General features: G+C 37.0%; 1 protein-coding gene across 1 annotated transcript; it reads left to right on the top strand.

Annotated features, from left to right (window-relative positions):
- Nucleotides 1-4,204: 4,204 nt before the first annotated feature.
- Nucleotides 4,205-24,680, top strand: LOC131431293 (fibrillin-1-like). Its single transcript, XM_058596910.1, has 7 exons — nt 4,205-4,296; nt 4,354-4,474; nt 4,542-4,702; nt 4,766-5,040; nt 21,822-22,415; nt 22,475-22,600; nt 22,656-24,680. The coding sequence occupies exons 1-7, from the start codon at nt 4,205-4,207 to the stop codon at nt 24,647-24,649; spliced, it is 3,363 nt and encodes a 1,120-aa protein (XP_058452893.1). The 3' UTR covers nt 24,650-24,680.
- The last annotated feature ends 5 nt before the right edge of the window (nt 24,681-24,685 follow it).

Raw genomic sequence — 24,685 nt, 5'->3', positions numbered from 1 at the left:
AATTTTTTCAGTAATTTGATTTTCTAGCATTTTTTTTTATTCAAGAATATAATGTTTAAGGCACACTGCTTAAGCTCTAAGATGCCAAGGTCTTTTACTAATTTTAATTAACGACTAACTTGAAACTAGGGGTGTATCATTGAGTAATGTCATATTTGGGTCGCAGTGGTTGACTTTGCCAGATCCAGCCTTCAGCTGGTGATCGGTAGTGGCCGGTGAATTGAATGAGAGAGTCTTCCATATGGCGTTTGTGAATATTCATGTTGGCCGCATTCTTCGTTTGTGTGGGTCCGCGGGAAACACCCCCAGGTTACGAATACCCGGCGGGTGGCCCGATTTTCTAGCATTGATAATAGTACACATAAGAATTTCTCTTATCTGATTCTGATGCAGTTTATTCAATTGTACTCCATTTGAAAAAGGGCGGGAGATCAACGATTTCAGACGTAGATCATGTCATGTCTTATCTTGATCATATGTGATTTTCCTCCACCAACATCAAAGCTTATCGAATCATCCAATGATTGAACTTACATAAATCAAGAATCATTTTAGCTCAAAATCACTACCCATTGTGTGACGGAAGAGCAGTACCGATATTGATCGATGTGATTTAAATTTCACTGATCAACTGATAATGAAAAGATTCTCCGGCAGTGATCTCGTTTTGATGAGGTTTTGGTCTTTATTTTCTCAGCCCTGTATGCTACACTAAGGAAATATTATTCTTTACCTAAAACAATAATATATCTATATCGATTTTTCCCTCATATTTATATGGTTTGTCATACATATTGAATGTATTGAGATGAATTTTATTTATTTTGAATTCGTGACATGTGACATAGGGGTAGTGGGGGGTCTTTGCTTCTGTGACAATTTGTGACAAAGAGGGGAGGGGGAGTAAAAAATCGTCAAAAAAAGTGTGACGTCTTTTATGTACAGCCCCCAATATCAAAACAAAAATCTAACGTGAAGTGAATGTTGCACCCAAAATTGTGGCTCATGTGAAAGCTGCACCCAAATCGTGGTGACAGCTCGTGTCGATCGTGGTAACATCTGCAAGTGTTCGCCACGCTGACTGAGCAAATTTTACACACAGTTCGTATGTGAGCCTGTATATCTGTGATTTCATTTAGGTTTTGGTACATCGATTTGTGCTAAAGTGCAAATGACTGTTTTGATTGTTAAAGACTATCCTAGAAAGTATGGACGCAACCAAAAACCGCTGCCATTTCGCAATGGTTCAGAATCTGTCAATTTTTATGACTGCGTCCAATTGTGTACACTCTTCTGCAACCACTTGTGCAGTTGTTTATTCGTTTTCATTAGTTTGTTTCGAAATGCGTGGTTTTTCAGCAGAACAACGTCGAAAAATTGTGTACAAATGGTGCACAGAACGTGAACTGTCACTTCGGTGAGGATAACACCTTTGAGGATAAACCGAAAACGGGTCGAAAAAAGGTCCTGCTAAACCTCAGTTGGATAAACGTATACTGAAGGCGTTCGTGTAAAAGAAGGAGGTTTCAGTTCGGGATGTGGCCAAAAAAGTGGGCACTTCGAAGTCAAATGTTCTTCGTGCTAAAGAACGTTTGAATCTTCGATCCTATAAGAAGCAGAAACAACCAAAACGTAGTTCGAAACAAGAAGCATCGATCAGGCCGAGGGTTCGAAAGCTGTACAATACGATTCTTGTTGGAAATTTGAACTGCATTATCATGGACGACGAAACCTACGTGAAACTCGATTACAAATCCTCGTCGGGACCACAATATTATACGGTGCGAGAAGGGCAAGTGTTACACCAGTCCGAGACATCGATTGAAGTCGAAAAATTTGGTAAGAATTCGAAACCCTTCATCACCACTGCTTCAATGAACAGCGAAATATACATCAAGGAATGTTTACAAAAACGACTTCTACCCATGATTCGAAGCCACAAGCATCCTGTTGTATTCTGTCCAGATCTAGCTTCTTGCTACTACTCGAAATCAACGGTAGAATGGTATACTACCAAAAATGTCACTTTCGTCCCAAAAGACATGAATTCACCAAATTGCCCACAACTTCGACCAATTGAGGAATTTTGGGTATTAACGAAGGCACATCTTAGGAAACATGTTTCGGCAGCCGAAACCATTCAACAGTTCGAAAAAGATTGGAAAAAAGTGTCAAAACTTGTCGCCAAGAAGTCTGTACGGAATTTAATGAGGAACGTTCGCAAGAAGGTGCGCCAGCTAGTCTACAATGGCTAAGTAGCAAATGTTGAGAATAATATTCTGTTGGTGCAGTCTAATATTATTAGTATATCGAATAAAATTGGAATATTATCACTTGTGAATTATTTACAGCGAAATCAAAGTGCGTCCATACTTTCTGGGACAGTCTTTATACGTTTCGCATTTTAATTTGTCGGTCTTATCAGTGAAATCGAGAGCGGTTATACAGGTACGAGGTTTCCTTTTCCGGAATTACCGGAAACTATGACTAAGCCAATTCTTGTGAACTTTAATTCAAATTAAAGGTCTTGAGGTTCTATAGATTGCTTCTGAAATTCATCCTAATATGGCGACATGCGGTTTCAGAATTGTACGCAGATAAGTTAAAACTTTAAACCAAGTGATCTCAATTTGTTAGTTTTGATGGCTTGCGAACATGTTTTCATCTAAGGGTGAAGGGAAATATTCGAATGGTTGCCAAATGTCTGCATTCGTGTTTGTGCAAGAAAAAATAAAAGAAAATTTGTGCACTAATTTTTCTCAAAAATCCGATTTTCACAAAGATTCATATGAAAGGTATACAAAATTCCAGAATTGTATTTAAGGGTGGTTTTTTCATAAATGACAATGCAATTCCCTTGAAAATTGTTTAAAAATTCCTCTAATTTGTAGATCTTATTGGCAAATGTCCAAGTAATATCATATCAGTTCTACCGGTTTGCTATTTCCGGTTTCGGAAGTACCAGAAATAGAGGTCAAGTATATTCAAACAATTTCTTTGAGATGCCTGAGCCGTTTCTGTATAAACTGTAGTTCAATTCAAGGATAATATACAAAACTTGTGATTTTTATGGGGTTTAAATGTGTTTAAATTTTGAAAACCGTCATTTAAAAAGGACGATGCGAAAATTGGGAAAAAAAATTTTGAATGTAGACCACACTGTTTATTAATTGCATAATCCCTTTGTAATAAACATGAAAATATGAGTAATATGAGAAAGGCCTCACTAGTCACCATTATGTTAAAAAGAGTTTTTTTTTGTATTACCCTCCGTATGATTATTCAAAATTGGAGTGAAAGAACGCAGTGAAAATCTTCGATAGCTATTTTATATTTCATTAGTTTGTGAGAGAAATAAAAATTTCTTATCATAAATTATATAAATTTAAGACGGTTCTGAAAAACCGAATTTTACTGAAGGCATTTGAAGGCATTTATTTGAATGCACTTGAGCACATATAAGATATATACAAACCATATTAGAATTGTCTCTCATTTTCAATTTGAAATGTAGTAACTAAACTAGTAAAAGTATGAGAAAATGCCATTGCACTTTGTTAATCCATCGATAAATATTAAGTGACATGAACGATCATCATACTAAAAACACTAGCTAAGTGGAACCAGCTAGGAATGGCTTCGTTTGAGTATCACTAAAAATAATTTAGAACACTAATTCACAATCAAACGTTTTCGGTTCGGATGAAAACAATCATTCCGAACCTGCTCAAATAATTCCAATAATCCGAAGTTCATCGTTCTATGGATGGAATAATGAGTCATGTTCCAATTAGGAAACCAATTTTTCGACTCGACTCGTAACTAGATTAATTGCGAACAAAACAACAGCATAGTTTTCCCAAAAACCCTCTCAGCATAATCTGGGAGACCAATAAAAGTGATTAACCACTTAGCATTATTTGCCATCGTTTTGATTCTGGAGTCTTTCATAACCGCACCAATTGGGAAGTGAGAATGAGTTTTTGGAAGTGTGTCGAAATAGAATGCAGTGATAAGATTATTTCGATCGTTTCCTAAGCTTCGAATGTTTTCAGATTTAGTTCTATGGGAATCAGAATGACGAGATCAGTCGGATTTCATTCAACGCTCGGGACGGTTCAGCTGAATTCCTTTTCGGTTTTCATCGATCAGGGAAAGTGCAGTTAAGCATCAAGTGGATGTTAAGTTATGTAAAAACTCAGTAATGTGGACCGTTCTACGATTCGTGGCGATTGTATTGGTTCTGATGGCGAAAAGATGCCTGGTGTTAGGAAAATTTTGTTACGAAAGTGAAAAGTAGTGGATTTGTTTCGGATGCATTGGTAGCAAATATTGAATTCGTTAAAATTTCAGAGTCCCCAAACTAGTGCAGAACAAAACGAAGGGAGTGGAGTATGGTGTGTGCAATTACTATTGCATGTTTTCCGAGCACAGTTTTCCTGTTTCGGTCCCAATTGAAAAATCAACGTGTTCTGTGAGTTTTATTTGTAAGACCATGAAAAAAAAATAGAATCAGAAAAGTGATTTGCTCTCAATTACAGTTGGAGTATGAATTTCGCCAGAAGCAAGTGTGCTGCGAGGGATATCATCGTTACGGAAACGTCTGTATGCCATCCTGCAAACAGAAATGTGTTTTTGGAGAATGTACCGAACCAGATACTTGTAGTTGTTATTCCGGTTATAGAAAAATCGACGATTTTCGGTGAATATTCCGAAAAAAAATGGACCAACAAAGTTATGGTTCTAAATTGTGATTTTATTTTAGATGCGAACCGATATGTGATACTCCCTGTGACAATGGTCGGTGTGTGGCACCGAATTCATGTCTCTGCAACGATGGCTTTCAGCAAAATGAATACGGAATTTGTGTCGAGCAATGTGAGAAAATCTGTCAATTTGGATGGTGCAAAGAGAATCAGTGTCATTGCTACGAGGGATACATGCTGGATCCGTTGAATGAAGAACGTTGTGTGCCGGAATGTGATCCCGAATGTCAGAATGGCACCTGTGTTCAGCCGAACGTGTGCCAATGTGGGGCAGGTAATATTTGTAGAGTTTCTTTTTCTCGTCTATCTGCATCGTTTGGGGATTGGTTTTTAGAATTGCATTGCTTTTTCAGACTTCAGCGGAAGGGTTGTGTTAAAATTAGTGTCAATATCTTTGATTCCAACCCAACAACCAGTGTCAGTCTTGCTGCTTCGTATAGTATTTTATGACCAACTAGAGATTGGAGCAGCGTAAGAAAGTTTCAGCACGACGCCTTGGGATAAATTCATTTCGAACTTAACGTGGTGTTCGTTTCCACCTAAAGGATGCAACGATCAAAAATAGGTCAAGCAGGAACGTGTTTAAATAGGTCAAACTTTATTAAGAAATATTTTGCATTATCTCTGATAAGTTTAAGTTGGAAAAGTCTCGGTCCCAGTTGAACAGAAAATAACATTTTACAGTAACATTTGGATTTTTTCATATTTCTTTCGGCAAGTCGTAAAAAAAGTCATTTTTCCAATATTCCTTCTATATGAGAAAGCAGAAACCAAAATAAATAGCGGGTGGGTAATGTCACAGACATAACTGGAGGAAATGAATTTGAATAAAATTGACAATTGATCTTTTACAGTTCCGAATATAGATAATAATCGTTCGTACTAGTAGATTGTGTGAACTTTTATTACTTCGCTTCCAGAATTGTAACGGTGCATCTATACTTAAGAATGCCTTTTTTGACGTCAAATATAGTTTTCCATACAAGTATATAATTCGAAACAAATAGTTTTTTTGATGTGGAACACATCTTTGTTTTCTATATAGGGGTGCAAATTAGAAATTCAAGGTTAAATACAAGTAGAAATATGGTCAGGTTTTGAACACTTACAGCTCAGTCAGTTTAGTTTCAATCAGTAATATCATTTTACCAATTGATTGGAAATATTACTACGTATTGATATGAATGATCATAGCCATGTATTTTCAATTATATATCATTGAAATGTTGATTGATAGCTAGCAGTGTCCTATTTTGTATGCTAAAAATCTCCCGCATACCGGATTTCCCTGCCATAGATGACGCTTTTGAAGGAGTATATTAAAGGGAAAGCATCGCTCTGATTGGTCAATCGATGTAAAAGTGAAGCTGTTGGAAGCACGCGAATCTATAAATAGAAGCGAAACTATAGCTAACGTTTCAGTTCTACGCATAGCATGCTAGAGGTAGGTTGTTGCTAGACAGCAAGACAAAAAGTGCGATAAAACTATTTGTACCTTTACTTGGAATGCTCCGATCTTGTGTGGTACGAGTTCGGTTGAAATTCCATGTTATGTCGTTTTCGCCTCAGAAATTTGCAACTACCCCAAGGTAAATTTTGAGTGCTTAAGATTATTTCCTTAATTATATTTTATAATTTGAACTCGATTAATAATGAGAAAAAGTTTATCGCTTCAACCGAAATCGCAGAATGGTAGAGAAACTTAAGGAGCAAGACTCTTTGCAAGTAATGCCAACAATGTGTGCGTAAAAACAAATTCCGGCGCTTCTTTTCATGATTTTACTCAATAAATCTTCCATATGGTTGAAAAATAAACCAATCAGTTCATTCTGCTTAAAATTGCAATTAAGGAAAAGCGAAAATCTTAGTCTAAAACTCTTCCGTTTTCCTTAAAACTGTTCGAGAAAAATTATTTCAGTTTCAGCTTACTTCCACTGACACATTTGATTAGCAACAAACACGTTCCTATATGGATTTCCTCTTGCAGAAATTATTGCAATATAAAGATTTACGTACCTTCTATAAGTAAACCCGCAAAAGAGAAACCTTCAATTTAACACGCGAAAGCAATGAATATGGAATGTTGTCGTAAAACTATTTATTTTTCCAGAAAACTGCTTTAGTAACAGAAAATATTTAGTTTTGTTTATTTTGTGTAGCGCAATCTAATACAAATGCATTGAAGCAGTGTTGCTAACTTTTTCAATAAAGAATTAAAATTTACATTCATAAAATGTAAGCAATTTTCTATCAAACGTTGGTGAAAAATTTATCAAAACTGATATTTCATCTAAGAAGTCAGGCTTAACATTCATTTGAGAATAAATTTTTATGAAAAAAGATTGTTTGAAATTCAATCGTGCAATCCACTTTGATAAACTCGGTGCACTGCATATATGAACACATAGATCTATGACATACGTACTAAATACTCTTGATCCTTAACGCTATAAAAAATCTGATTGCATACAAAACTTGAGCACAATCTTAACGAAGAGTAACTTAATATCGAAATCGTATCGCAAGTATGTACAAAGATATAATTGCATACATTTGGGACATTGATGTAATCACGTCGGCTACAAAACAAATACAAATCAAGACAAATAGAGTCTATATTTTGGGTTCGCGTGTTTGGTATTGGTTCCTAATAGAAATCAATCTAAGCAGACTCGCGTGCTGTTCAAATTTCAAAAGTGTGACGATTGATTGGAAATGTCGATCAATAGAAATTTTTTGTTGCCTTGTTCCACATCAATGGTTCGAGCAACCCCATGGGGCTGATTCTTGTAGTTTTTTTTAGATTTAGATAGTATTAATCGAAACAATCTTTTGGTAATATTTTTTTTATCGATACTAAATAGAATCGATTTACGGAATTTATCCAGTGTTTACAACTCTTTTTTCGCCACCATTTTAATTATTTTTGAGTTTTGAAACTGGGTTCAAGAGCTAAATTTGACATCTGGGACAGGTACATAATTCAATTGAAAAATTCAGGTTCGGAATCCAGATCAAGAAATCAGATCATAAATTTAGTTCAAGAATTATGGAGCTGAACTCATTCTCAGAAACCAAATTTAATTCCAGAACTGAATTCAAAACATAAATTCTGAACCGCAATGATTTTAGTTACAAAATCAAGCTCCAAAATCCATGTTCCGAATTTTGTTCAAGTATGTTCATTCTGAATTCTGGAAAGAATTTTGATTCTGAATTTAGGAAATAAATTCTAAAACTGAATTCAAGAATTAATTTTCGGAATTGGGAATCAGGATACAATTCCAAGTCATAGTTTGTAATTTTGAACCTGTTGATGTGAAACTAAATTCTGAGTCTGAAGTTAAGTTCTGAATTCAGGCTCTGAATTCAGTTTTAGAATTCTAGTATTTAATCCCATATTCAGTTCTCTGCAGCCATTGGTTGTAGGGGCTGGGGTCCACTAGGAGATTGATAGTACCTATTAGCTCTCTCCGGACAGTACCAGCCTAGATGCCGTGTAGAATCCGACGTAAAAAACATGAACCAAGAATAGATTCACTGGGTTCCTGCTTTCATGTCGTAAAAGGCGACAATTGCAGGAGTTTCTTTTTCCTTTCAGTTATCAGATATTTTCAATGTTTCACTTCTGATTGCTCTATTTTACTAAATTATCTCTTCATTCAACCTATCAAATTCCGTCTAGCTTCGGAGAAATGTTTTTTTCTTCCATGTTTTTGATTGTCTTTCAGGATTATAAATTGAATGATAAAAATCAACTATTACGAAAATCCGTTGATATTACAAAGTTAATAACAGAGATAACATATATCGGTATAGTGAATACATAGTAAAAAAAACACTTGATATTAATATTTCAAACAATAAATTAATATTTTCTCGGTAGCCGGCTGCTCAGATCAACCAATATAACCAATTAATAATTATAATAAATAATTAAAATAATAAAGCGGAAATAATACAGAATCAAGACGCGCGTGAAATCTGTTGACCTTTATTTGGTGATTTAAAATGATTTTATAACAACTGTTAAGAATATGTCAATGCAATTTAACAACTATGTTGTCTAAATCCTATTCACTCATTTATTTTGTATCACGTAATTTCATTTACAAAAAATAGGATGGTTTTTATTCTTTACACGATAGTATTATAAATTTTTCTTCAGTTTCCTCGAATAAGAGCCGTGAATCAAGACTTCCCGGGACTTCAATTTAGGATATTGTTGAAACGTTCACTCGGGAAATCAGTGAGTTTGGTGGTGCATCCGAGCATTTTGAAACCGGAACATACTGAGTAGTGCGAATACTACCAATACTGAAATTTTCACTAACAACTATCCTTCTCCCGTGACACTTGTGGAGTGCGCAGTAGTATATAAGACCTTCAGTAACAACAAGTGTTCGACTAACATCCCCTCCCATTCCTTAGACGATCTACGTTCGGGCCTGACCGGTGTCGGTACTGATCAATGAATTCTGGGATTACCAGAAGATGTACATTGAAGGATGATTTACCAGTCCCAGGTCGGATCAACTAGAAACTCCCTGTACAATTTCAGCTAATCCCGATCAGTAACGGAGTAGCAACCAGGGGTGGTCGCTCAAGCTCAAGCTCAAGCTCATATTCAGTTCTCTGCAGCCATTGGTTGGAGGCGACTGCTCGCTACAACATTCGAAATGCGAATAAGAGCACAGCCTGAGCGTTTGAAGCCTTCTACCTCTCAGAAAGTTTGTTATGACCGATGTTGGTGGGAGGTTCTCACCACGACGTCCAGTTGCGTCTAACGCACAAGCAGAAATGAACGATTTTCGATCAAAGTTTACCTTTTATGTTCGTCTAGTAGAACATCGGGACTGATATGTTCCTGGCTACCTCAAAACCGTCGGCTCGGGGACTAAAAAGGCAAGCAAGCGTGATGAGTTTTTCTCATTGTTTTCAATAATTTCAGAAACCTTAGTTTTTGAGTTATTTATGTTTATCTCACAAAAATCTGAAAAGGCGCCCCATTTTAAAGTAAGAAGTATTCACGTCAAAAGAGATCATAATGAAGTATTTGTCAACGCGATTATGAGAACAAGTTAGTTTGACAACATGGTGACCGCTTGCACTAAAAGTAGTGCTTTTACCGTAAAACTTTATTCTTATTTTGTCCATAGAAGGAAATTTAATCAAAGAATGACGAAATCCAAAAAAATAGTTCTGAGTGAAACGTAAATTAAGGTAAAGTAAGGAGGCGATAAAACCTATATGCATTATTTGTGTTTGAATGTAGATTTGTTTATCGGCTATGCAGTCAATACTGGATTCAAACGAATATTTTTGTTTTAACACCCAAACGAATATTTTTGTTTTAACACGTTCTTCAGGGTAACTGTATTTAAAAATAGACGTTACAAACTATGTTCGACTAATCACAATTTTGAAAAGACTTACAAAAACAGGTTATCGTTCCTCGTCAAAAACACAATTGACACAAGGTGTCAATAGTCATACGGTGGAGATTCAGCTTCTGGTATAACTACAAAAACACATATAACAAATATTAACAAGAAATGTACAAACAGGGCTACTTACAAGAATTACAATAAAATTACTCATTAAAATTTGTCTAGCCTGCATAGCCGATAAACAAATCTACATTCAAAAAGAATTCAGTCGAAAGTGTCCCAAATTATTTGTGTTTTTATTTTATATATTTCTTTCTTAACATTTTTCCATGCATTTCTAACCTTCGAGTTTTGTTTTCGATTATTCCCACTTAGTTTATAATATTTGCCACTGAAAACTATTTTTTGTGTATCTAGAAGTCTAAAAAAGTATTTTTGTGTATGTATAAGCCAGCCATTAGTGTTGACTCAATTGTATAGAGACAAGAGAATCATCTTACCGAGAAATAGACAGATACAGGTAAACATAGTGATTGACTGATTCCAATTGTGATCGGAGGCTTACTTTCACGGAGATTTATTATTGCTGTGGGTAACTAGGTTAAAACCGGGTATAAATAAATGATATATAATAATAATTATTGCACGACGAGAGCACAAGCAGTGTTGGTAAAAACCGAGCTTTCAAGTGATTTTCAGACAAAAAATCATCGATCAGAAAACTCACTGAAGAAAAAAATTTTCTACTGATTTTTTGCACTTTTTCACTAAAACTGATCTCACATGACACAAAAATCAGTTGTGAAAAGTTAACTAGCGAACATTCTCCTCGATGATATTCAAGAAAAAAGTTCGCACATTGAATATACCTGATATGATTCTCTAACAGAAGATTTTGGGGAAAGGAATTTTCATAGCCATAGCAAAATACATGATACTGAATCATTTAAAAAACGTTCAGTGCGCATAGGTTGATTGAATTGAAAAAAAAAACATGTTTTAATCCACCTAGTGGTGTAATTTCTCATATCAATCATACTATAATATATAACACCCTATAATTCCGGAGTCGGAAGTCGGATCCGGAAAAAAATCAGGAAGTCTTAATGGGACCACAGGACCTTTCATTTGAATCTAAGTTTGTGAAAATCGGACAAAAAAAAACATCCCTGAGAACAGTGAGGCAGATCCATTTGAGAAAATATGACCACTATTTCCGATTCCGAAATCAGTTTTTTTGGCTGTCTTCTTATAATGACTATCAAGTTGTTTTGAGAGCAGTTTAGAAAATTTTTAAGTGTTTGTTTCGCCCATTTAAATGATGATATAAAAATTTAAACACACTTTACCCTATAATTCCGAAACCGGAAGTCAGATCCAGATGAAATTCAGCATTTTTTTTATATAATCATAAGAGCTTTAATATAAATCTATGTTTGTAAAAATCAGTCACGCCATCCTTGAAAAAAAATTTTTTGCACATTTCACCCCATAACTCCGGAACCGCATGTCCTATCAAAACAAAATTCAAAAATTTTGTATGGTATCATAAGACCTTTCATTTGGATCTAAGCTTGTAAAAATCGGTCACATACACAGACATTTTGCTACAGGACGAACTGAGTCGAATAGTATATGAGTTAAAAAGTCGGTATTCACAATGATTGCATAACTATTTTTATTTGAGAAAGGCAAAAATGATGTTCATACGTTATATACAACAAAAGATATTCACGATCGAATATTTAACACTCTCTCAGAGGGTAAATCTTGCAAAGGCGCCCCATGGTAATTCACGACAAAATCGGTTGACCGGTTTCCTAGAAATACGAGTGTACTTTATTTATATTTTCGCACATTTTGCCCTGTTTCTCCCGAGCCGAAAGTTCGATCTGGATGATATTTAATAACAGGCTATGGGACCAAGAAACTTTTCATTCGAATCTAAGATTATGAAAACAGGTTCAGCCGTTTTTTAAGAAATTGGAGTGATTTCCGGTTTGGAGTACACCTACCCTTGTGGAAATTGGATGAGCGGTCTTTGAGAAAATCGATTGCACGTTTTTTGTTCATTTTCCATCCATCCAGACGAAATTCAAGAACAACATATAGGACTACAAGGCCTTCAATTTTAATTATAGTTGAGGAAAATCGTTTGAGCGGTCGTTGAGAAAATCGAGTGCACTTTTTAATTATATTTTTGCACATTCTACCCCTTTATTCAGTGCTGTGATTATTGATAAGTATAATAATAATAAAAAACATTAGTAACAAAACAATCACAAAGCATATTATGCATCTGATTAAAAAAGTACGGGTGTGTAATATCAGAGACATAACTGGATGTCGTGAATACGAATAAAACTGACACGATTTCTTTATCGTTCCGAATTCGAATTGATAGCCGATCGATTGTGTGAATTGTGAAACTTTCCCCCTTTTTACGTGATTTCGTTTGCAGCCTTTTCACAAATGGGTGGTTCCAACGGCCACACATATAGGCCCTTACAGAATTTTGACGTCGATTATCTCATTTCGGATTTGCATATTTCATTGAAAGAAACTATCAAGATGTTGTACAGGATTTCTACCTTTTAGAAAGATCAAATTGTGGAATTCTCTACGATATTTAGCACAGTTGGGAACATTTTTCTCGAACGATTTTCGCACAGAGAAAAGTGTACGAAGCAAACCAAATTATTTTTGATTTTCACTAAACTGATGATTTTTACCTTCGATTTGAAAGAAGTAATCTTAATAGTTCTTTAGATAACATTTAGAGCCATTAGAATGGCTGATTTTACATAATGTTGTCCACTTTTCGTTTTCTTTTTCTCCAATGCAAACGACTAGTAGTTCTGCTGCCTGACGCAGCTGAATTGGAACTGGCTTTGCGAAAAAACCACAACACATCCGTTCACAGTGCCAAATGATGCCAAACTGGTTTAATGCGTCTTCTCGCCTTGACGACCGGAATTCAAATGAGAACTACGACCTCTGCGTTTCTTTTTTCAACCACGCAGAAGGTGTGCTCTCCGATGCCGCTGCTTGAATGCGTCTTCTCGACCTAACGTCTGCTTCCATCCAACGCACAAGAAGAAATGATCGATTTTTGACCACGGTTCTCCTTTTATAACGTTCAGTTGAATGTATGTACCTGACTACCTCAAAATCGTTATCCTTGTGCAAAAATCCAAGCGAAAGTTGAGAGTTTTCCGCGTTGTTTTCAAATTTCGAGAAAACCTTATTTTTAAGTTGTTTGTTGTTATCTCACACTGTTCAAAATATTATCCTAAATTCCTGATCATACTTTATATGAAATAGTGAAAGAACTATGTTGCTGCCGTTAATACAAGTCGAGATATTCACGATTAAGTTCTGCCCATTCTTCGATATGGCTAATTTTGTAGAATGTAGAATGCTGCGCTCCTGTTACGTCTATAAATTGAATTCATTTAATTTAACTAGCTGGAATTAAAACAGCCTTTCGTCGCTATAATCACTATTTGGAAAAAATATTGTTGTTCATATTGATCATATTGGCTACGTGCATCGAAAATCTCTTCTCCTTTTCAATTATCTCTTTAGCGATAGTTCTGTGGGTGAGATTTCGTCATTAAGTTCGGCGGACACAACAAATCCCGATCAACAAGGGATAACAAAATTGTAAATCGGAAATCGAGTGGTGCTGGATGTCAGGTAGCAGTAGCATCACATCCAACAATCAGCATCCAACAAGAACATCTAGAGCAACGAGGATCTACACGGCAGTGCAACGGAGATAGACAACAATTTCAAGGTAGAAGTTTTTTCTTTTCCTTTTGATTGAGTACTGTGTAGTGTTGGTTTCATTTTTTACTTTAAAGTTTGATTAAAAATTTTAATGTGATGGATGAATCCATGGACGTAAATCCTAGCATGAATCCTATACCCCCACGAACGAAAAAATATCAGGAGAGCTCTTCTGGGCCTTGGATAGTCTTTTTTAGACGTATATCAAAGCCATTAAACATTTACCAAATTTCTAAAGGTTTGACATCACGATTCTCTTCAATCAAAGAGATCATAAAAGTAAATAACGATAAAATTCGTGTTGTGGTAAATAATTTGAAACACGCGAATGATATTGTCTCTTCGGAACATTTCAATAAAGAGTATAAAGTTTACATACCCTCCAAAGATGTCGAAATTGACGGTGTTGTTACCGAAGCGAGTCTTTCGGTAGATGATTTACTCAAGCATGGTGTTGGTCGTTTCAAGAACTCTATGCTTGAGGGTGTGAAAATACTGGAGTGCAAACAACTGTACTCAGTAGTTTATGAAGAGGGAAAAAAAGTTTATCGCCCATCAGACTCGTTTCGAGTGACATTTGCCGGATCTGCGTTGCCGTCCCATGTCTATGTCGATAAAATTCGCCTCCCTGTTCGGCTTTTTGTTCCAAATGTAATGAATTGTACGAACTGCAAAAAATTCGGACACACAGCTACTTACTGTAGCAATAAACCAAAATGTATTAAGTGTGAAGGACCTCATAAAGATAATGATTGCAACAAGGAAATTGAAAAATGTATTTATTGTGGGGAAAGTCCTCATGAGGATATTTCAGTATGCACTGCATTTAAAGTGCACAAAGACAAAATTAAGCTTTCTTTAAAAGCACGGTCTAAGCGCACATATGCAGAAATGCTTAAAACGGTCATTGATGTCCCCCCTTTGGAAACCGAAAACGGGTTTTCAAATCTAGAGGAAACAGAGGACTCTGACTCTGACGAAAATAGTGAAGGTAATTCGTTTATCACTACCCAAGGGTCAGTTAAGAGAAAGAAGTCTTCTTCCAAATTACCAAAAAAGACACCTAAAGTTTCATCTTCAAAAAAAGATCCCCGTGTTAAACAAAAAAAGTCAAAACCAAAGACTGTGCCTCCTGGTTTGTCAAATTCACAAACCAATCCAGGATCTAGCACAGAAAAAGGTAATAATCCTGTGGGCTCCATTTCACAGCCACCAACAGGATTACTGAAGTTTTCGGAAATTGTTGAATGGATTTTCTCAGCATTCAATATATCTGAACCCTTAAAGACCCTCATAATGGCATTCCTTCCAATAGCTAGAAATTTTTTGAAGCAGTTATCAGCTCAATGGCCAATTGTCTCAGGTTTTGTATCTTTTGATGGATAATTTATCACCCGCCGCAAATGATACAATCACTGTCCTGCAGTGGAATTGTCGAAGCATCATGCCAAAACTTGATTCATTTAAAATTTTATTGCATAGTCAAAAATGTGATGTATTTGCTTTATGCGAAACATGGCTTACTTCAAACATAGCTTTAAATTTTAATGATTTTAACATTATACGTCTCGATAGAGACTCTCCGTATGGTGGAGTGCTTTTGGGAATTAAGAAATGCTGTTCCTTTTATAGATTAAACATCCCTTCAACTTCTAGTATAGAAGTTGTTGCTTGCCAAATAAACATTAAAGGCAAAGATATTTGCATAGCTTCGGTTTATATTCCTCCAAAAGCACAAGTTGGACAGCGACAGCTTAATGAAATGGTTGAAGCCCTTCCTGCTCCACGATTGATTCTGGGGGATTTAAATTCGCACGGAATGATGTGGGGTTCCGTTTACAATGATAGCAGATCATCTTTAATACAAAACATTTGTGACAATTTTAGCATGACGGTATTAAATATGGGTAGCATGACACGGATCCCAAGACCTCCAGCACGCCCAAGTGCTTTAGATCTATCTCTTTGCTCAACATCAATTCGACTAGATTGCACCTGGAAAATATTGCCTGATTTACACGGTAGCGATCATTTACCAATCATCATCTCAATTAGCTGTAACAAATGTATTGCTAATTCAGCTAGTATTCCATATGATTTGACAAAAAATATCGACTGGATTAAATACCAAAGTAGAATCTCTAGTATTTTGAATTCAATGGAAGAGCTCCCCCCACTTGAAGAATATGACTTCCTCGTTTGTTCGATTCTGGAGGCCGCAGAACAATCCCAAACTAAACGCTTTCCTGGGCCAACGACTAACAGAAGGCCTCCCAACCCCTGGTGGGACAAAGAGTGCTCAGAGGCTAAACTCGCAAAACAAAATGCTTGCAAGACGTTTCTAAAACGGGGAGGAGGAACTCCTCAGAATTTTGAAAAACTTATGGTTTTAGAAACCAAGTACAAGAGCATACTTCGAGCCAAAAAATGTAGCTATTGGAGACATTTTGTCGAAGGTTTGTCAAGAGAAACCTCAATGAGCACTCTTTGGAATACGGCCAGACGAATGAGGAATCGTAACGTGGGCAATGAGAGTGATGAATACTCGAACCGATGGATATTTGACTTTGCTAGGAAAGTTTGCCCAGATTCTGTTCCTACGCAGAGCATTATACGGGAATCTCCTCCAAATAATGGTTTTATTAATAACCCATTTTCAATGATGGAATTTTCTATAGCACTCTTGTCTTGTAACAATAACGCCCCTGGGTTGGACAGAATTAAATTCAACTTGGTGAAGAATCTGCCCGACCTCGCAAAAAGACGTTTGTTGGAATTGTTCAACAAGTTTCTTGAGCAAAATATTGTTCCACCTGACTGGAGACAAGTGAAAGTTATCGCCATTCAAAAGCCGGGGAAACCAGCTTCCAATCACAACTCATATAGACCCATTGCGATGTTGTCCTGCATCAGAAAATTGTTCGAAAAAATTATTCTACGACGTCTCGACACTTGGGTCGAGACGAACGGTTTGTTGTCAGATACTCAGTTTGGCTTCCGTAGAAATAAAGGGACGAATGATTGCCTTGCATTACTTTCGTCTGACATCCAAATTGCCTTCGCTCAAAAGCAACAAATGGCATCTGTATTTTTAGACATTAAAGGAGCATTTGATTCAGTTTCCATTGATGTTCTTTCAGACAAGCTCCACCAACATGGACTTCCAGCGGTTATAAATAATTATTTGCACAACCTTTTGTCAGAGAAGTGCATGTATTTTTCACATGGCGATTTGGCAACATTCAGAATTAGCTACATGGGTCTCCCGCAAGGCTCATGCCTCAGTCCGCTCCTCTATAATTTTTACGTGAATGACATTGACAGCTGTCTAGTAACCCCATGTACACTAAGACAATTGGCAGATGATGGCGTGGTTTCAGTTACTGGACCTAAAGCTAATGATCTGCATAAACCATTGCAAGATACCTTAGATAACTTGTCCGTTTGGGCTGTTCATCTTGGTATCGAATTCTCTGCGGAGAAAACAGAGTTAGTCGTCTTTTCAAGAAAGCATGATCCCGCGCAGCTTCAGCTCCATATGATGGGAAGAATGATCCAACAGGTTTTAACTTTTAAATACCTCGGGGTGTGGTTCGATTCCAAATGCACGTGGAGAGGACACATTAGGTATCTGATAACGAAATGCCAACAAAGAGTAAATTTTCTTCGAACAATAACAGGATCTTGGTGGGGTTCTCATCCGCAAGATCTAATAAAATTGTATCAAACAACGATACTTTCAGTGATGGAATATGGATGCGTTTGTTTTCGTTCCGCTGCAAACTCTCATATTATCAAACTTGAGCGAATTCAGTACCGTTGTTTGCGAATTGCCTTAGGCTGCATGCATTCGACACATACAATGAGTCTTGAAGTTCTGGCGGGAGTTCTTCCATTAAAAGATCGATTTTGGGAGCTTTCATCACGCCTGCTAATAAGATGTGAGGTGCTGAATCCCATGGTAATTAATAATTTCGAACGACTAGTCGAGCTTCGATCTCAAACAAAATTTATGACAGTATATTTTAACCATATGTCACAGGAAATCAACCCTTCAAGATATATTCCTATCCGTGTCAGCATCCTAAGTGCACCTGACTCAACTTTATTTTTCGATACATCCATGCAGCGTGAAGTGCGTGGAATCCCGGATCATCTACGCTCGACGGAAATCCCAAAAATATTTTCAAGTAAGTTCAGGCATATTGACTCTGAGAAAATGTTTTATACGGACGGATCGCGAATTGAAGAAGCGACAGGGTTTGGTATGTTCAACAATAATGTTTCGGCCTCATTTAGGCTTCAAGAACCTGCATCTGTTTATATAGCAGAGCTAGCAGCAGTTCATTATAGTTTGAGTGTAATCGTCACATTATCTCCAAACCATTATTTCCTCTTCACAGATAGTCTGAGTGCAATTGAAGCCATTCGCTCAAACGCTGCTGGCAAAAATGAACCGTTTTTCCTGGGCAAAATAAAACAGTGCCTGAACGACATATTGAACAATAATTATCTAATCACTATAGTCTGGGTCCCGGCTCATTGCTCCATTCCTGGCAATGAAAGAGCCGATATTTCAGCCAAACGTGGTGCTATTGAGGGTGAAATTTATGAGCGACCGATTGCTTTCAACGAATTCTATAGCTCGTCTCGCCAAAGAACACTTGCCAGCTGGCAAGCATCTTGGGATAGAGATGATCTGGGTCGGTGGATGCACTCAATTATTCCGAAAATATCGACAAAGGCATGGTTCAGGAGACTGGATGTGAGTAGGGATTTCATTCGTGTGATGTCCAGACTCATGTCCAACCACTACACGTTAGATGCACATCTCCTTCGAATTGGGCTCTCCGAGACTAATCATTGTGCTTGCGGAGAAGGTTATCGGGATATTGATCATGTCGTTTGGACATGCGTGGAGTATCGTGATGTCAGATCTCAACTAATAAATTCTTTGCGTACCCAAGGTAGACTATCCAATATCCCAGTTCGAGACATTCTTGCTTGTCGTGACCTTTCATACATGAAACTTATTTATCATTTCATAAAGAAAATTGTAGTTTCAATTTAATAAAGGCCCCTTTTAAGACTTAGTTCTGATCCCAGCTGCGTCCATGAGTTCAACCAATAGCTAAATTAGAATAAAAATTGTGTAATGATACAAACAAACTCGAAACAGTTTTTGAAATTATCAACAAAATGTCTGAAAATAACAGCTTATTTTATAATTTATAGAAGTTAATCGTTTGGTTCAAATAATATTTCCGAGTAGATTTCATAATTAATGACGAGTTACCTAAGATGATATTTAAGCTATAAGAGAATATGTTTTAATAAATTCAAAACGTTGTGACTATGTTAGAATTAAATTAGGATAAGAATATTATGTAAAAGTGATGCTACGGCGAAGAAAAACTTATGTAAACTGCCTTAAGAAATAAACGTATTTATGGAAAAAAAAGGGATAACAAAATTGTATCTGGGGATGTTTCGTTTTCTCTATCTAAATTAGTCATAATCTTGGCCTCGTTAATAGTTAAAATAACAAAAATATAACCTAGGTGATAACAAAATTGTTACAAACCTTGATATGTAAATATAAATATTATACATAAATTTGTTACAAATTTTGCACGACTTTTCAGCTGTTATTACCCATTTTTTGGGGGGAAAGGCTTTATCGTGCAAATCTAAAAATAGATTTCGCGAAGTAAGATGAAATCGCATACCTTTAGGCGATTTGATTTGCGATAAAAAAAACATGAACATTTAAGCGACTGGTTTCGAACCGGGAAAAGTTTTGAGTTGCCAACATACGCTACGATTGCATCGGGGCATGAGAACCAACTGATGTTGGAAGGATATATTTGCATCATATAATAACTAGTGTAAATCCATATTGCTACAAAAATAATCTATCGTTCTCCACCTCTTTCGTCGTTTCCTTACAGCCGGCATGATAATGACAAAGGGGCCATTTTAGAACTATAAGCAAGCTTTTTTGGTACTGAAGAATCGTTGTAAATGCACGGAAATGATTAAATTCAGTGAAACAAAACTACCTTAAAGAATCTGAGGAAATTACCTAATAACTGATTGTTTTTCAGTTTCTTCTTCTTTGTACCAAGAGGGCCGACTTTCAATTCGAATCAGTTCGCTCGTTCAATTGAAGTAGTGAATTCGACGTCAATATTTCATAAAATCACATAAACCAATGAGAGTTTCTCTTTGTTTACTTTCTCTTTTGTCAATATCTTCTTAATTTTCACGTGTACTTACAAAATATTCGTATAGAATGAAAGACAATATTCCCATATTTCTAACAGTACCAAATAAGTAACGAACATTTGTGTAATAACGCAGATATAGTCGAAAGAGCAAGTAAACAAAGAGAGTCTGTCAATTGTTCTGATGCCCTTTTGAAATATTGACGTCGAATTATCTGTACGTGTATGTATGTCGATTGGCGGGTATATTTGATTAAAATGTGCACTTAATTTTCTCGGAGATTGCTGAATCGATATTCGTTAATTTAGATTAGAATAAAAATTCGTTTGAAAGTCAGTGAAAAATCAGAAGTGTATATAACATCGATTCGAATAGCAAGTTTTTATGATTGATGATCAACCAATTGCCTATTAGTCATATTAGTTTGCGATATCCGCAGACAGAAGCCCCGCAAGTAATGTTCAAAAACCATCAATATGGAACTTTCATTCGGGTTTGATTGTTTGATATTTACCTAGATTGATAGCCTGTTCGCACTACACCGGGACGGGACTATCCGGGACGTTTTTTCCCCCTTCGGCGATGACTGAGCTGCCGGCGTGTGTATGTATTGGAATCCCGGATCCAGGATAAAATCCATTTGGCTGCCACCGATATTCCTCGCCGGGTTTTTTCCAGCGCCGACGGTGCGAAAAACTAAAAGACCTATAAAGTATTGAGCTGAGTTTAGATTTTGTTTTTAAGTCCAGTTTAGATTTTGTTTTCCGTTTATTGCAGCGTTACTTTTGAAGACGTTTTGAAATTTTTAACACTTATCACTCTGTGTTTTCGGAAACAAAAATCGGCCACCGATAAAATTGAAGAATTTAAGCATTCATTTTACTCCAAACTTGTGAAAATCATCTCTTAGGAAACACTGCGGATTCAATGAACGGAATCGAATGCTATATCACTATTCGAAATATTTATTAGTCGAGTTTTAAAGCTTTTGCCTTACCTTTCTTCATTCATAAGAGAAAAAGCGCAAAATTATCTTGAAAAATATTTATTTTCAATTTAAAATTAATATTTGAAGAAAAAAACTTTACACAATTCAAGTAGAAATTACTTAGGAACGTTCTCATATTTAAAATTCAGGCTGTCATTTCAAAATCAAATATCAAATTATTGTTTTCAAAAGCATCTTCAGGTATGTGAAATTGGAAAAAATATTTGTTACTGCTCTTTATTGAAGCATAGCATTTTTCGGGTTGAAAGTCAAAACCATGATCAACAAAAGTGTTTGAACTCTTTTTTTTTAATACTCTAGTATAGTTTTACCTGAAATGTAACGGCCCTCAATATAATATCTGGACTTGCTATAATCTTAATAAAATCTGCATGTTTGTTTCTGATTTGGAATCATATTTACAACATAATGAGATATAAATATTAAGATCACATATAATTTTGATAGAATCCTGTTATGATCTGTTGATCGGGATCACTTGTGTACTTTGAGGTTCAGAGCTTTGTTTCATGAATAAAAATCTCTGAAGTGTTTGTTTTTCAGTCACTGAGTCGTTTTTAGAAAATCTTTTGAACTAATTTTTTCATGAGTAGAAGTAGTCGAGAATGTGCGTAAAATATGCGTTTTCCATTTCAGGATACACTTTATCATCAACGGAACAATTCACTTGCTTACCAGTTTGCAACGGATTATGTCAGCAGTGCGTGGCACCTGGAGTGTGCCTGTGCGAAGAAGGCTATCGACTGAACGAACTGAATCAATGTGTTCCGAGATGCGAACATGTTAATTGTACAAACGGAAATTGTGTTGGCCCTGAAATCTGCGTGTGCAACGAAGGATACACGCAATCGGATGTCGGCTGCGTGCCGATGTGTGAATCCGGTTGCCTGAATGGTAAGTGTGTCGCTCCCGGAGTCTGCGTATGTGATGATTTGTACCGGAAAGGAGTATACGATACATGTGAACCGTTTTGCCCGGATGGTTGCTTCAATGGGTACTGCTCTGCTCCGGGAGTATGCCAGTGCAAGGCAGGATACACGTACAATCAACAGCACGGATATTGTGAGCCTGTCTGTAGAAGACCATGCGAGAATGGAGTCTGCACTGAACCGGACCGGTGTACGTGCAATAAAGGATATCAACTAGATAATTTCAAGTGTGTTCCCAAGTGTAGTAAGCCTTGCATTAATGGAAAATGTATTGCTCCTGATGTTTGTGAATGTAACCATGGTAGGATGGAAAATTTCCCACTAAACTCGTTTTCTTTTACGTTCGATTGTTGCTTGCAGGATATATGAAGGTCGACAAGTACAAAAATGTGTGCGAAGCTAAATGTACGAATGGATGCTCAAACGGGAAATGTATTGGGCCTGAGCGATGCGAATGTCTTCCAGGATACTTCGCGACCATAAGTGGTAAGATAGATCAATCATTGTTGAAAACAGTTGTACTGACTAAATTAAATTTCAGCAATTAACTCGAAAAAATCCGTCTGCACTCCATACTGCAAGAACAAATGCATCAATGCCTACTGCATCAAACCAAATGTGTGTCAATGTATTTCCGGTTATCGATTTACTGATAACAGCAGTAGTGTTTGTGAGCCGATTTGTGATGAAAGTAGGGTTGACTGTAGAAACGGTCGTTGTGCTGAGCCAAACTTGTGTGAGTGTGACGACGGTTACAGGCTAACGATCCGAAGCGGAATAATGGTTTGTGAGCCGAAAACTTGCGTTGAGGATTGTGTCAATGGTTACTGTGATGGAAGTGGATCATGTGTCTGCTCGAAGGGCTACAGCAAGTCGGAAACCTACGAACATATTTGTGAACCGTACTGTGAAGACGGTTGTATGAATGGAGTTTGCCTGGCTCCGAACATGTGCGTTTGTCGAAATGGATTTGTCAGTACTACGAATGGCATTTGTGAACCCGTTTGTGACAGTACAGTAGTTAACTGTTCGAATGGAGTTTGTCTAGGGAGCAATAAATGCCAGTGTGTGGATGGGTACTATGCGAAGAAAAGTGTCACTGGGATAATCGAGTGTGTTCCTCTTTGTCTATCAAATTGTTCCAATGGAAGCTGCATAGCACCAGGAAAATGTGAGTGCGATGAAGGGTATAGATTCAATGCGGTGCGACACGTTTGCGAACCAGTTTGTGAACCTCAATGTGAACACGGAGACTGCATAGAACCAAATTTTTGTATGTGTCACGATGGCTTCGTTCCTGAAAGCGAAAATTCTGACAAATCGACTCATAAATGTATTCCATACTGTGATTCACGTGTTGTCGATTGTGATAATGGGATCTGCGGGGGTCACAACTTTTGCCGCTGCAATGAAGGTTTCTTCTCCGCTTACAACAGTGACGGAATACAAAGTTGTCAACCAATTCCGGTTCCGGCGGTTTTGGAATGTCAATTGCCCGTATCTGCTTGTGTTTGTGCGAATTCTTCCTTAGTTTCATCTAGTAATTTTTCTCATTGTCCCGAGACTACGGTACCATCATGTGAGTGTTCCACACCAGCACCATGCCCTCAGCTATCTTGTCCTTCACCAAGTGTTTCACAGTGCAAACCTGATCTTCCTAATGTTGAATATTTCCTCTGCGACGAAAACTACGTTGATTGCAGTCAGGGAACCTGTCTGGGAAATAACATCTGCCATTGTGATCCTGGCTATCGAAAAGCCGTTGACGAAGAAGAGGTGATTTATTGTGAACCGGTGTGTGAAATACCTTGTACGAATGGAATGTGTGTTGGGCCCAATCTGTGTGAGTGTTTTGTTGGTTACGTAGATGACGGTTTTGGCTCCTGCCACCCAAGTTGTCCGGAACCGTGTGTAAATGCAGATTGTGTTGCACCGAATACTTGTCGATGTTGGTCAGGGTTCGAAGAGGAATGGGATGGTGTTTGCCGGAAGACCTGTACACCTGCTTGTATCGATGGCATTTGTGTGGATGGAAAGTGTGTTTGCGAGGAAGGATGGGAGCTTGATTTCAATAATGCCTGTAAGAGTGTAGAACAACGCGAGAAATATACTGATGAGATTAGTGAAGCTGTAATTGGCAATAAATGTGAAGAAGGATTTAAGTTTTCAAATGTTTTCCAAGATTGTTTACCGATATGTGTAGGTTGTAAATACGGACACTGCATCGCTCCGAATGTATGCCAATGTCATCTAGGATTCGTACGAATGTTTATCGACGGGATAGGGTCCTGCCAGCCAGATGATTCAATCGAGAAATCCACAATCGATACAGAATTAGCAGAATTAGAAGCCTCTAATGAGGTTCTTGTGCATACCAACCATGAATTTCAGTTCTTCTCGATTTTCAATCGAGCCCATCTGATAATTGGCCTGTTGGCATCATCCATTGCTTTACTCATAATGATCATTTCATACTGGATATGCACTTATCTCAGGAAAGAGAACTCGTTTCCCTCCGAAACCACAATTAATTAAAATATCGGTTACATTCAGCTTTAATCCAACACAGAT

The sequence above is a fragment of the Malaya genurostris genome, chromosome 2 (genome assembly GCF_030247185.1).
Source record: "Malaya genurostris strain Urasoe2022 chromosome 2, Malgen_1.1, whole genome shotgun sequence".
NCBI classification, from domain to species: Eukaryota; Metazoa; Arthropoda; class Insecta; order Diptera; family Culicidae; genus Malaya; species Malaya genurostris.
This window is presented reverse-complemented; position numbering and strand designations above follow the sequence as displayed.

Excerpts from the sequence above, each read along its gene's own strand:
- LOC131431293 (XM_058596910.1), top strand. The coding sequence starts at position 4,205 with ATGTGGACCGTTCTACGATTCGTGGCGATTGTATTGGTTCTGATGGCG. Across the intron at positions 4,703-4,765 it reads AGAAAAATCGACGATTTTCG|ATGCGAACCGATATGTGATA; the intron begins GTGAATATTCCG and ends ATTTTATTTTAG. Across the intron at positions 22,416-22,474 it reads TGTTTGTGAATGTAACCATG|GATATATGAAGGTCGACAAG; the intron begins GTAGGATGGAAA and ends TGTTGCTTGCAG.